The sequence below is a fragment of the Dipteris shenzhenensis genome, chromosome 2 (genome assembly GCF_047967505.1).
Source record: "Dipteris shenzhenensis isolate YYH24624 ecotype China chromosome 2, Dip_SZ_1.0, whole genome shotgun sequence".
NCBI lineage: Eukaryota > Viridiplantae > Streptophyta > Polypodiopsida > Gleicheniales > Dipteridaceae > Dipteris > Dipteris shenzhenensis.
This window is the reverse complement of record NC_141597.1, coordinates 20,491,006-20,505,169: the sequence shown is the minus strand read 5'-3', so window position 1 is coordinate 20,505,169 and position 14,164 is coordinate 20,491,006. Positions and strand designations below refer to the sequence as shown.

At 46.9% G+C, this 14,164-nt stretch overlaps 1 protein-coding gene across 5 annotated transcripts in view; it reads left to right on the top strand.

The window, feature by feature from the left end:
- The window catches only part of LOC147904461 (Chaperone DnaJ-domain superfamily protein), an 86,964-nt gene that overhangs the window by 37,586 nt on the left and 35,214 nt on the right, over positions 1 to 14,164 (top strand). For all 5 annotated transcript variants that reach the window (XR_015542281.1, XR_015542283.1, XM_087386596.1 and 2 more), the window contains exon 7: positions 11,081 to 11,190. Coding sequence is in view for 3 of the 5 variants with exons in the window: in XM_087386596.1 (XP_087242722.1) it covers positions 11,081 to 11,190 (110 nt within the window). In the remaining 2 variants the exon portion in view is untranslated. The remainder of the gene's footprint in view (positions 1 to 11,080; positions 11,191 to 14,164) is intronic.

The following is a 14,164-nucleotide window of genomic DNA, read 5'->3' as shown; positions in this document are numbered from 1 at the left end:
TCAAAGATCTAGTCCCTGTGGACCCATCCAATCTTCCATCATGCGTGAGATCTAATCCCCCCTCATAGTATCAAATACCCCTGGGGGTCCACTTCTCCAACCCTGTGGAGGCGACACCGGAATCGCCAAATTGGATGTGTTTGGGAGTCCACTACGCTGATCGACTCCCTTTTCGGGGCTGCAAGATCATGAGCATCACACCTCCAGTGGCAGAGGGTAAGAGTCCAGGATCTCCAGGTAATTCAAGGGCCCCAATCTCCAAAAGTCCCTCGAGAGAGAGTGCTGAGGATGAAGTTTGGGAGCTGCTGATCGGGAGGACGAGCCCCTTCCCTCTGAAGGGGGGGCTAAGAAGGGAGGGGTACAAGATGCTGAGATGAGGAAGCGGAGGGGGACGCAGTTGTGCCCTTGCCTACAGGCAGAGCCGATGCAGGCCCGATAGGGGGAGGGCTGAAGAAGTTGCTATGGAGGGGGAGGGCGGGGCGGAGGGAGGGGGAGGCGGGGGGAGGGGAGCCGGTGGTGAGGATGACCATAGTAGGAGTGGTGAGGGGGGGAGGAGGGGTTGGGGGAAGCTCCAACGAAGGGTTCCTGCAACTAATCCTCTGCGGGTGCCCCTCTACCTGCTCTCTCTCTCTCTCTCTCTCTCTCTCTCTCTCTTTCTCCCCCTGCGTCTAGCCCACTGCCTGCGGTGCTTTCGAGCCAATTTGCTTCTTTTCTTTTTCTTTTTGCTCACCTAGGTCCACTCTCCCTAGGGGGTTTGCGACTCGTGTTGCTCCTACCTGGGTTTGGCCTGCTGACTCTGCCTGTCCTATGGGGGTGGGGGGAAAGGAGTCCGTCCCTGACCACGAGGGCATTTTCGGGCTAAATGGCCCATCTGCCTGCAATGAAGACATTGGCCTGGTAGACCGGAGTTCGCCACTCTTTGATCAAGTGTACCCCTCTAGGATCGAGGAGGATCAACTCTGGGAGGGACTCTTGTAGTTGTCTCGATATGTTATGTTTGGTTGGTGTCACTACGGTCATTGACGGGTGGTAGATGAGGTCTTGATGAGTGCCCTGATCCACTTGAAGTTTGGGGTTTTGGAAGGTGAAGTATTTAGGGTGGGTGCAAAGGCTTTAGGGTGTGAGCAGTCACAAAAAATCCTTAAGATTTTTTTGCAACATGATTGGATCGGTAGAAAGAAAAGAAAGAAAGTTTATTAAAGTCTCCGAAGACCGATGGGTCCATGAGACTGTGAAAATCCTGATATAACAAGTTGTGGTAGTGGAGCTACTAAACGAGCATCCATACCAATGCAAAACGTAGAATGGCAGTACTAAGTCCTAAGTACAACACATAGTCATGTCGATGGTCGACTATATATCAATCTCAGTATCATCATCAATATCATCATCATCATCGGGAGCAGCAAGATATCAGGATGGATGAGGCAGTGGAGGCATGAAGTCGGCAATAGAGTGTTGTCGGCCACTCAGAGGTGTGGTCCTGGCACGTCTCTTGGTCGTAGCTCTGCGTCTGACCAGGCTACTGTGACCCCCGGTCGGTCGACTCTAAACAAGGAGGGGATGTCCCCAAGTGTGATCTCTGTGTCGACCCTCTGTCTAAGCTATCGGGTCACAAGCTTCGGGTCACGGTCATGTCGAGGCCTCGTCTCATGGGAGTCCATGTGATCTAGTTGAAAGAACTCCGTTATAGAGCTTTGAGAGGGATCAACCGAGGAAGAAGTTTGCTCTTCTCTCCATGCTGGGAGTATCAAGTGCCTCATGAATGAAACCTGCCAAACACCGCTGGTCTGGGTAGGAGAGGAAACGGACCAAAATCCCATAACTACCCTGAAGAGGCAGTGGAAACGCCCTCGGATCTCATAGTACACATGACACCTGAAGATGAAATGCTCCTCTGTCTCAACTTCTTGCATGTCACACAGTGTGCATATGCGCCTCTCCCTTGGTAGTCACTCTGCTCTGCCGCTCTCGATGCGAAGTCTGTGTGAAAAGATCCGGAAATGCCCAAGAGAGATCCTCAACGAGTGGGGTAGGTGAATCTGCGTGTATCCTGGTGGGTCAATGAAACCCTCTGCTGTGATATGTAAGAAGTGATCTCTGTAGAAGCTAAGCCTCCCTGGGAGTTCACTCGGTCCCAACCAAGTCCGAAATGTGTGTAGCTGTAGTAGATCCTCACGGATAACCTAGTTGACCTCGTGTGATAGGAGGGGAGAAAAGAGAGCATCCATGCTGTACTGGAAGGGAGGTAGTCTATCCATGTGGAGCTCCAGTCACTCAAACCATCTCTATGTACGTGCATACCAGCACCTCTGGTCTCCTCCTGCTACAAATGCCATCAAAGAGGATAGAGCTATCCATGGTAGCCTGCTACGCCCCGAGGTATAACCCCCATATTCCCTAACTTGGTACATATACGTGATGCCTTGAAATGCAGCATCTAGCTGTAAAAGGGGTGACCCAAACTCAGCTTGAATGATGTGGTGAGGAACGGATGGCTTACCACGAATCATCTGTGATAACATGAGAACCTGTAGCCGCTCCACACGGGCCCACTCTGTATCCGACAAGTCTGGCCCCTAACAAGGGTTGCCGTACATCCCCGTTGGGCGAACCAAGGAGTCAAAAAGCAGCCCCTTGGTGCGTGGATCCTGAAAGTGTGAGCGGAAGCACTGCCTCCCTAGTCTGGCCAATAAAGCATACCCTCTACTCAAGCGTGCCTGCATCGCGGGTCTCATAGTGAAGCTAGGTCCGGAGAAGATAATCCCAAGATAAGTGTATGATGAAACTATCTCAAGAGGTGACCCCTCAAATGTGAACTGCTCCTGATGCATGATGGCTCGACCTTGGTTTTACCCAGGTTGACCTTCAAATCATGAGACTCACAAAAGGACTGTAGTGCGTCTAGGTGTCTCTGAAGCCCCTCTGCTGAGGAAGACAAGAGAGCCATGTCATCTGTAAAGTAATATCTGGATCAGCATGCCCGGAAGAGAGCAACCTACACCCCCCTGTGTTTGCATCACTGTCTCAAGCTCGTCAATGTAGAGGCCAAACAAGGTAGGCGACAAAGGACACCCTTGTTTGATCCCGATGGTGCTCAAGATCTCGTCTGTCCACCTGGATCCTGTCCGAACTCTGTCTAAAACTCTCTCATAAAGTGCCATGACAGCCCAAATGATCTCTTGGTCATAACCCAAGTTCTGTAGGCGCCGTATGAGACGGGCTCTCAGAACCGTGTCAAATGCCTTGCGAAAATCCACAAAGCAACAATAAACCCTCTGCTTCCGTGGTCCGCCTCCTCGATGATATATCTGAGCGTGAGAATGTGGTCCATGGTTCCATGATCACGCCGGAATCCGGCCTGTCCTGCTGCTCTAAGTCCTCGACACTCTGCAAGTCTGCTAACCTCGGAGTCAAGTACTGATGCATAAATCTTGGACATGACATGCCCAATCATAATGGTCCTGTAGTTCTCTGGGCTCATGGGATCCCGTGCCTTGTGGATGGGTGAGATAGTGTTAATGGTCCAAGTGTGTGGAAACCCCAAACAAACAACTTCATTAAAAAGCTTTGCTAAGATTGGGGCGAGGAGGTTAATCCCATATGCAATGAACCCAGTGCATAACCCCTCATGATCCTTCGCTCGGCCATTATGAAGTTTCATTACGGCATCCATTATCCCTCCTCTAGTGAAGAGGGTGCAGGATGTGGGACGAGGCATGTGTGAGAGATTAGGGATTGGCTGATTTGGGATGTCATAAAGTGTGAGTGCATAATCAAACTAGATCTGAGTGTCAGTGAGTGGCGGAGGGGACCGTCCTTCTAGAAATCTCTGCCAAAAGTTCTTAGAGTTGTTACTAAACAAAATGTTCAGTAGCTCCTTCTCGTTCCGACGAACGAAGTCTAGTTTCTTCCTCCCTGCCAGTCTACGGTATTCGCGTAGCGTATCTGGTGCGCTCGGAAGACTGTTTTTGTTTTGAATCTAAGTTGACGGCGTAAAGCCTTACACTCATCATCGTACCAACTATTATAGGGTACGGTTCTAGGGGGTGGTGGGCGGGTCGAGCGGGTGGTGTGGGGGAAAGCGTGAATGGCAACCTCGTGTAGTGAGCGCGTGACAAGGGCAGCACGATCCTCTAAAAGGGGTATGAAGTCAATATAAGCGAGAAGTATGTAGAGACGGCCAAAGTAAGAAGGTGAGTGATCCCGATCAAAGCGTATATCGTGGTAGGTGGAGTAAGCACTGAGTGGGGTGGAAGGTGCTATGCGAAGGGGGGGTGGAGATGCTAAAGAAAAGGTTTGTATGATCAGCCTCTGGGGGGAGAGGTGCTACAGTGAAGTCAGTAATGCGAGATGTGAAGACAGGGGATCCCATGATGTAATCAACAACACTGGAGCCCCCCCCATGTGGAAAGCATGTGAAACCACTTGAAGCGGGCCATCTGTCAAGACCATTATAGATAATGAGATCATGTATCTTACCGAGGTCTAATAGGGCCTGCCCATAAGATGGGAATGGACCTCACCTGTCAGCCGAAACCTGTAGCATACCTGCCTCCTCAAGGTTAATATCTGGCAATAGAGTGGAATCATCTCTGAAGTCAAGAAGTGGTACTTGACGGGCCCTTGTCCTCGCGTTGAAGTCCCCCACTAGGAGGACTTCTAGAGAAGTCAACGATGGACTGATAAAGAGCAGCAAATGGGGATGCCTCATCATCACCTCGGATATCTCTGGCAAAGTGGGAGGTCTCAGGGGGGAAGCAGCAAACTACGACAAACAAATCCCGGTTGTCCTTGTGTCGAATCCGGATCCAAAGAAATCTGGAATATGTATCTCTCTGCTCTACTGAAATGGTCCCTAGAAGTGTGGATCTGAAAAGGACTGCAACTCCACCTAAACCTCGAACTCCTCCTGTACCCCTCGTCTCATCTCTGTAGGCAGACTTCCATGTATATCCGTTGACTATTGGAAGAGGGCGCTCTAGACTCGAATGTGTCTTTGTATAAAAGACTGTCATGGCTTGTATAGGATTTTGAGAAGTTCCCTGGATCTGACCATAAGGTACCATTACAGTTCCAAATGGTGCAGGACAGGGTCTCGGATATCTAAGTCTCATAGACCTCGCTTCCCTATGTAGGGGAAGGGGCAGGTGCCCTACGGGGGCGTGTAAGAAGTCCTCCCTCTTGTACCACTATCCACTTCCCCTCCTTCTGAGCTTGATCCCGTTGCTGCAGGAAAGAGTGCCTCTCCTCAACCTGTAGAGGTGTGAGGTCCTCATCCATAGAGATCGTTGGCTGATCTCGAAGGACAGATCTGCGTCGTAGAGATGAAAGTCATGCCGGAGTGTCATGGAACCGTATGATCAGGGGTTGCTCTCGGTTGGGATCTCTCCCCACCCGCCATGCCCTCTCTATCCTGTGCTCAGCCACACCTAGGGTAGCGGCCACGAACGCAGTCGCATCTACCATCGGTGTGGCCTCAGTGCGTGGGATCCCGCGTACTCTCATGTTGAGAGCCTTACTGACTCTCTGTTGCTGCTCCAGGAGGATAGCCGAAATGGTTACCCTTGCGGGTTCCTGTTTGGCCACATCAACCCATCTGGAAGTCTCCTCAATAGCAGATTGCATGCTCGCAATCTGTGCCTCGACCACCGGGGTGCTCCTTGGGAGTGTGTATGGCTGTGACCTCCTATCGGTGCATGATATCTTGTCTGAGCCCCTGAATAAGACCCGCCTGCTCCCGAATGGCCCTAGCCTGCCCCTGTATGATGCGGCTCCTGGTTGAAGCGGACCTGCTCCCGTGTGAAGCGAGTCAACTCCATCTCACGCTCATGGAAACTATGTTTCTCCATGAGCAAGGTCTCACATGCCTCTGGTGTATCAGCCCACCCATGTCCATGCTGAAACTGTGATGACTGTGGCATGAAAGTGTGGGATTGAGTCCGGAAACTGGACGGTGATTGGGTGAACTGGGTGAGGAACGGAGATGACAGTGGAATGGATGAGGCAGTCCCAACGGGTGTGGGAGCGTGGGCTCTGACTGAGAGGGAGAGGGGAGAGTGAAGCGTAATGCGGAACAGTGTATGACACCTCCGAAGTAGGGTTCATAAGCGGTGCGAGAGCTGTAACAAGAGAGAAGGGGAAGGGAACAACCGGCGCCATGGGCATGAGTATGTCACTGATCGTAGATGTAGAGGGAGCTGAGACTGGAACTAGAGTTGAGCCTGAAGCGGGGGTTGAAGTCGAAGTAGAGATAGAGATAGAGGGAGCTGAAACTGAAATGAAACTGTAGCGGGAGTTGAGGTTGAGGTAGAGATAGAGGCTGAAGAAGCTGAGGCGGGTCCTGCCTTTGCCTTGTTGTCTACCCGAGTCCACTTCGGTTGTAACTTTTGTTCACATCCTCCAGTTTTAGTTGTGTCGTTTGCTTTTTTTTTGTTGTTGTTGCTGCTGTCGTCTTTCTTGGCTTTGTCCCCCATTTCTCTTGGACTGTTTTTTTTTTTTCCGGGGTGCAGGTCTTAGTGTTCAACCGGGAGCGGGGGCACCGGCTTCCCCCCCATAATGGGAGGCATGCCCAGTGCGAGGTGGTGGCGAGGCGGGGTGGAAGCCTGAGGTGGAGAGGCAGCGAGGAGGTGGAGAAGCAGAGGCTAAGGTGGCGAGGAGAGACATACAACTTTTCATTTAAGGTTGATGTCGACAAGTTCCCCATCGGGGCACTCAAGGGATACTTGATCCCTTGTGTTGCATCACATCATAGAAGATCTCGATGGATCTCCCCATCTGTTTTGGAGAGGTTTCAGTAGGAATTCAGGGGTATTGTTTTGGAAGGCTAGGACAAAGCACATAGTTTCTCGACTAAAAAGATAAAACATATACACACACTTTTTTTTATAGTAAAATCCAGTGCAGTGTATTTATATTCTCATAAATTTACAAGATGGGAAGTCTCCAAAATGGAGAGTATCCCAAAGATCAGAAACATAGAAAGAAAAGCTCTATGCAAGAAGCATGTATATCACCCTCATGGCAGGCATCATATAAGGATTGCCGCAATGAGGCTCGGAAAGATTCATATGACTTGTGAATCTGCCGACCCAAGTATGCCAAATTATGCTCACTCCAGATTGTCCAAAGAGCCCAATATCTCACCCATGAGAGAAATAGTGAGTATTGAGACAAAGACCTCATAAATCTGCCAAATAACCAAAAGTGTTTCCCAAATCTGTGACTCGGGAAACGGAGCCGAAGATGATCTGAAATTCTCCCAAGGAGGTTCCTAGAACCCGGGCAGTGCCAAAGCAAAGGAGGGACATTCTCTGAAGGAGCTTGACATCGTAAACATGTGGATGGTGCAATGTGACGTTTGGCAAGTGTGATTCCCACTGACAATGTGCCTGTCATGCATCTCCAAAGAAAAAGTCTTTGTTTCAAAGGCATTTTACACTTCCATAATATCCGGAGATTCTGCCGCCACCATGAGAGGGGCTTCCTGATATGCCACAGAGTATTAGCATATTGCTGAATCCATGGAGCAGGCTGAAGAAGCCTGTAGGCTTTGATGGAGGTCAAGGCAGGCAGAGGAACAGGATGAGAACATGTAGCAGAGGGTTGCAATTGCCAATCCATAAGCCTGTCTGTGCCAGCCATAGGAGGAACAGGTAGAAAAGGAAGTAACAAATCAGCAATTTTTTTACATATCGACCTATGATGCATTCCCAATGCATAGGAAGCAGTGGCCTGAGGAAAAGATAAGACATAGCCCTAATCGTCTACCACATCATTGATGTATCTAATTCCCAATTTCATGAGATTATATGCCCGAACAGGTTCCTGTAAAGCAAGTGGAATGTCAAAGATGGCACTCCAATGAATACTTTCTTTCCTCATTGAGTTTGTCCCCGAGCGATTATTGGTAGCCCATTTGACCTTAGAAAGTACTTGTTTCCAATCAAGTATCAGAGCAGTAGAGAAAAGACAGCCAGATATCTTCCCTACAAATCTCCCAATGACAACCTCCCAATGATCAGTAGTCCAATGGCCATAAGCAGATGTCCTCATGTTGACACACATGGATGCTATCATACAAGTCCATGGCTGTTGTTGACGGAAAAAAGTATGGAGCATAGTCGCCTTCCTTGCAAGTACATGATATCTTATATTGAGAACATTAAGTCCACCATAAAACACACACTTTTTTTTTTTTGGGGTAAATTCCAGTGCATTGTATTTATATTGTCATAACTTTACAAGAGGGAAAGTCTCCAAGATGGAGAGTATCCCACAGATCAGAAGCATAAAAAGAAAAGCTCAATGCAAGATGCATGTATATCACCCTCATGGCAGGCATCATATAAAGATTGCCGCAATGAGGCTCTAAAAGATTCATATGACTTTTGAAACTGACGACCCAAGTATGCCAGATTATGCTCTTCCCAAATTGTCCAAAGAGCCCAATATCTCACCCATGAGAAAAAGAGTGAGTATTGAGATAAAGGCATCCTAAATCTGCCAAATAACCAAAAATGTTTCCCAAATATGTGACTCGGGAAACGGAGGCGAAGATGATCTGAAATTTTCCCAAGGAGGTTCCGAGTAGACGGGCAATGCCAAAGCAAATGAGGGACAGCAGTCTCTGAAGGAGCGTGACACCGTAAGCAGGTGGGTGAAGCAATGTGACGTTTGGCAAGTGTGATTCCCATTGACAGTGTGCCGGTCATGCATCTCCAAAGAAAAAGTCTTTGTTTCAAAGGCATTTTACACCTCCATAATAGTTGGAGATTCTTCCGCCACCAGAAAGGGGCTGCCTGATATGCCACGGATTATTAGCATATTAATGAATCCAAGGGGCAGGCTGAAGAAGCTTGTAGACTTTGATGGAGGTCAAAACAGGCAGAGGAATAGGACGAGAGCATGTAGCAGAGGGGTACAATTGCCAATCCATAAGCCTGTCTGTGTCAGCCACAGGGGGAATAGGTAGAAAAGGATGCAAGAGATCAGCAATTTTCTTCCATATCAATCTGTGATGCATTCCCAATGCATAAGAGGCTGTGGCCTGAGGAAAAGATAAGACATGGCCATGATCATCTACCACGTCATTGATGTATCTAATTCCCAATTTCATGAGATTATATGCCCTAACCGGTTCCTGTAAAGCAAGTGGAGTGTCAAAGATGGCACTCCAATGAATACTTTCTTTCCTCATTGAGTTTGTCCCCGAATGATTATCAGGAGCCCATTTGACTTTAGAAAGCACTTGTTTCCAGTCTAGTATCAGAGCAGTAGAGAAAGGGCATCCAGGAATCTTCCCTACAAATCGCCCAATGACAACCTCCCAAAGATCAGTAGTCCAATGGCCATAAGCATTTGTCCTCATGTTGACACACATGGATGCTATCATACAAGTCCATGGCTGTTTTTGACGGAAAAAGGTTTGGAGCATAGTCGCCTTCCTTGCAAGTACATGATATCTGATATTTAGAACATTAAGTCCTCCATGCATCTTAGGGGAGCACACCATTTCCATCTTCAGCAGTCTCAATGCTTTAACAGCAGTTTTTGTCTTCCATAACAGCTCCATAGCTTGAGACATAAAAGCTGAGATATCTCTAGAGGACCAATGTAGTAAAGGTAAGAAGAACTGAACATAAGACATTACAATAGACTGGACTATTCTGAGCCTGACATGAAGTGGCCAAGTAGAAATTTTCCAATATTCCATAAAACACACACACACACACACACACACACACACACACATAGTGAAATCCATATATTTTTATATTACAAGAGGCTGTCCCCAAATGGAGAGTACCAAATACAAGATCAGAAAATTTCATTGTAAGACAAGTATATATATTCACACACACGCGCGTGCGCGCACACTTTTTTTTTTTGTAAAAGGAAGAATGTATTAAAAGAAAATGTACATTCAAAGTTGCTCCAAAAGGGTCAACTTCTACTGATAACTAAAAGCAGTGAAAGAAAGCTTCTAGCTGGGCCGAAGGAAGATCTTGCTGGGCATACACATCTTGAAGGGATCGATGCGGGGAGGATCTGAAAAAACTGTAAAGATCCATAGAGGAAAAGCCATACAGGTGAGAGTTCCAGGCATGATATAACAACCATAAAGCTTAGTAACGACACCATGCGAAAAAAGTAATCATAGTCCAAACAACCAAAACGCCTGCTAAAAGAAACAGCAGGAAATCGAGTATGAAGGTAAGACCCCAAGTGAGGAAGAAAATCTCTGGCAGCTGGGCAGGTCCAAAGAGCGGGCGCGCACACACACATATACAACTTGTGGACTTTAGAATATCCAGGCCACCTACTTTTTTTCCATTAAAAAGCATACTTCATCCGGTCTGCTCAAGTTTTAACCTTGTTCAGCGCTGATTTTTTGTCTCCCTTTCATAAAAGTTGAGTTACCTTTGGAGATGGCTTTCTTTCCTGAAATACAGGGTCACTGTAGTGAACAGAACTTTACACAATTGATATACATATCTTTTGTAGAAATACAGGAATAGTAAAGTGATGAGGCTTTATGCATGTGACTTCCGGTTACAATTTCTACATGTGATTTACATAAACTGATAAGGGCTGAAGAGGTCAGTAGGTTTGAAACTTGTTATTAGAATCCTGTAAAATCCAGATTCTCCAATATCTTGATCCCGAGTTTTGTTATAGATTAAGCGTCTTCATTTTTAATTGGAATTTATCCATCGAAACATGAAGCTTTTGAGAGAAACATGCTAGGATACCACTCTCTATTTCTGTGAATGGTCTTCTCAAATACAGTATATCTCAAGATGCTATTTTTCTTTTTCTTTTTGGGAAATGAAACAACTTTATGGGAGCTACATGTGCGGGAAAAGGAGGGAGGTGATTTTCTCAAGCAAGGTTTTATTGATGGGAAGAATTAATCATGTGTGCTACTTCTTTTTGTTGACTAGCTTAATAATCAGTCAGGAAATGAACAACGTTTTATTTACAAGAAAACAGGAGCGTGTTTGCTGGTGGATGTGCTCTTTACTCTGAGAAAGTAACATGCATACTTGAGAGACTAATAAGTTTTGGCATTGGGCAGATGCTAGATATGGTGAAGCAGACTCCCGCTTATAAAAACAAGTTGAAGGCACTGGAACTTGAACGGGTTGGGTCTGCTAAAGGCAAGAAAAAGATGAAAACAAGGGGCAGGTGATAGTCTTATGCTGATTCAATGCATGATTGTTTTGTGCATATGATTTATAATAGGAATCCAGTCCCCTCCTTTTGGATCCTGTGAACTTCCTAAACATGATTTATCATGTTCCATTCATTTTTTTTCACCAGGTATGCTACAAGCTGTCATAGCAGAAGTGCAAAGTGAATGTGTTTTTGGTTGCCTATATGTAAAGGCTTTGAAAGTCTCTAGCATTCACCTAAATACCAGCATCTCTGATCTCCTCCTGCTGCAAGTGCCATAGAAGAGGATAGAGCTATCCATGGTAGCCTGCTACGCCCGGAGGTATAATCCCCACATCCCCTAACTTGGTATAGATATGTGATGACCTGAAATGCAGCATCTAGCTATAAAGGGGGTGACCCAAATTCAGCCTGAATGATCTGGTGAGGAACGGATGACTTACCACGAATCATCCGTGATAGCATGAGAACCTGTAGCCGCTCCACACGAGCCCACTCTGTATCCGACAAGTCTGGCCCCCAACAAGGACTGCCGTACATCCCTGCTGGGCGAGCCAAGGAGTCAAAAAGCAATCCCTTGGTGCGTGGAACCTGAAAGTGTGAGCGGAAGCACTGCCTCTCTAGCCTGGCCAATGAGGCATACCCTCTACTCAAGCATGCCTACATCGCGGGTCTCATAGTGAAGCTCGGTCCGGAGAAGATAACCCTAAGATAAGTGTATGATGAAACTATCTCAACAGATGACCCCGCAAATGTGAACTGCTCCGGACGCATGATGGCTCGAGATGTATTGAAGATCATGACCTTGGTTTTACCCAGGTTGACCTTCAAATCATGAGACTCACAAAAGGACTGTAGTGCGTCTAGGTGTCTCTGAAGCCCCTCTGCTGACGAAGACAAGAGAGCCACGTTATCTGCATAGAGCAAAATGTGGATCAGCGTGCCCGCAAGAGAGCAACCTACACCCCTTTGTGTCTGCATCACTGTCTCAAGCTCGTCAATGTAGAGGCCAAACAAGGTAGGCGACAAAGGACACCCTTGTTTGACCCCGATGGTACTCATGATCTCGTCTATCCACCCGGATCCTGCCCGAACTCTGCCAGAAACTCTCTAGTATCATTGGATTCAACCCTGGAGCTCCATAGCTTCAGAAAGGAAACCTTGGCATCATTTCTTGCTGCAAACATACTGTCTCGTATCTCCCAAGTTGCCATAGATGTCTTGCATGACCGAATGTGAGGTATAATGAACCTCTTGACAGAGAGAGAAATCACTGAAAGAGCTTATGCATCTCTAGAGTCCCATCTTTTTTGCTTTGCTGTGGGAGCTCCTGGCGGCTGCTCCAACTACTTGTGTTGCATTTGCACCTCTACCCCTGCCTCCAGCTGTAGGAGTGATAGGTGTAGGCATTGTATCTGGTCGTGCTTCATCTCCATTGACATAATCCCAAAGATGTTTGCCAACCAAGATATTGCGAACCATGAAACTCCACAAGGAGTAGTTGGTGCCATATAACTTATCCTCCTGTGTGAGAACTCCGAACACCTCATTGGGGTTGTTCTGAGCCATTTATGCTAGATAAACTAAAAAAACACAGCAAACTGACCAAGTAAAATCCCTTTCTGGGATGTCAAATGCACAAGTAAAATCTGCAAAGAAAATCTGCCCACAGTGACAAATACTGTCACAGCCTATCAAAGGCTCAAAATGCACCACGATGCTTTGCTTAATGCCCAAAAATCTGCAAATAGAATCTGCAAAAAGTTGCAAAAGTCTGCAAATTGACTCGTACTGAGTCCAGAACTGCTTGCAAACTTCCAAAATCTTCTTTTACCTGCAAAGTGCAACCTAAATGCAAAAGCCCCAATTTCTTGTGGGAAATTGCATACAGAAGAGGGCAAATGCTCTGAAAGCCCCAAATGTTGCACAAATTGCACTCTGCCTGCAAAAGCCCCAAATTTTACTGCCAAATTGCAGTGTAATTGCAAAAGCCCCAAACTTGCAGATCAACTGCAATGTCTGTTAAAGCTTCAAATGTGCTCCCAAAAGCTAAGCCAAACAATGGCTGAATGCACATCTGAACCTGCAAATGAACCCTGCCAAAAATGACGGACACTGGGGACATCTTCAGCTTGCAAAAATCTGCTGGTACGGAACTGTACGGGATCCGCATAGTGTACGGACGACTGTACAGACGAAGTGTACGGAAACTTGTGCGGTCGACTGTATAGACGAAGTGTACGGAAACCTGTACGGCCGACTGTACGGACATTGATTGCGTAATTGTACGGAATGCGAGCCGTACAGACGTACGAAACTGACACGTGGGTACGAAAATCCATACAGTTGTATGAACTGTACGAACGGAATTCTGCGCAGGTGTACGAACGGGAGCAGGCAGTTGGTACGGAATCTGTACAGTTGTACGGACTGTACAGAATGCAAGTCGTGGATGAAGCTGTACAGACGTGAGGCAGGAAGCTTGGTGATGGAGCTGAGATGTAGGAGCTGAAAGAGGAAAGCAAGAAGCAGGGAGCAAGTAGCAGGTCCGGGAAGGAAGAGCTCTTATTCCAAATGTGAAAAAACAGAATGGAAGCAAGAGTGTGCAAAGAGAGAGTGAGTTGAACGTAGTTCACTCCCCAAAGTGTACTGAAGTGAAGTAACTGAAGTGAAGTACAAAGAAAGAGATGAGGGTTTTGTCTAAGTGACAGAACCCTATCTAATCACTAAACCGTAGTTAGAGATTAGACCGTGGTTAGGGGGAAAAACCTCTAAGAGGGAAAAGTGCCCCTAACCAACTTATTACATTACATTGGCCACTGCCTGTAATATAATAATAATTATAACAGAAACGGCCAAGCTACTTGATCAAATTGCAGAGGAGTTATGTGATTCTTTTAGGGATGAGTTGCCTTATGGGTTACCTCTAGAGTAGAATGTTCAGCATAAGATTAAATTATCCCGGAGGCAAGACTATCCTATGTGA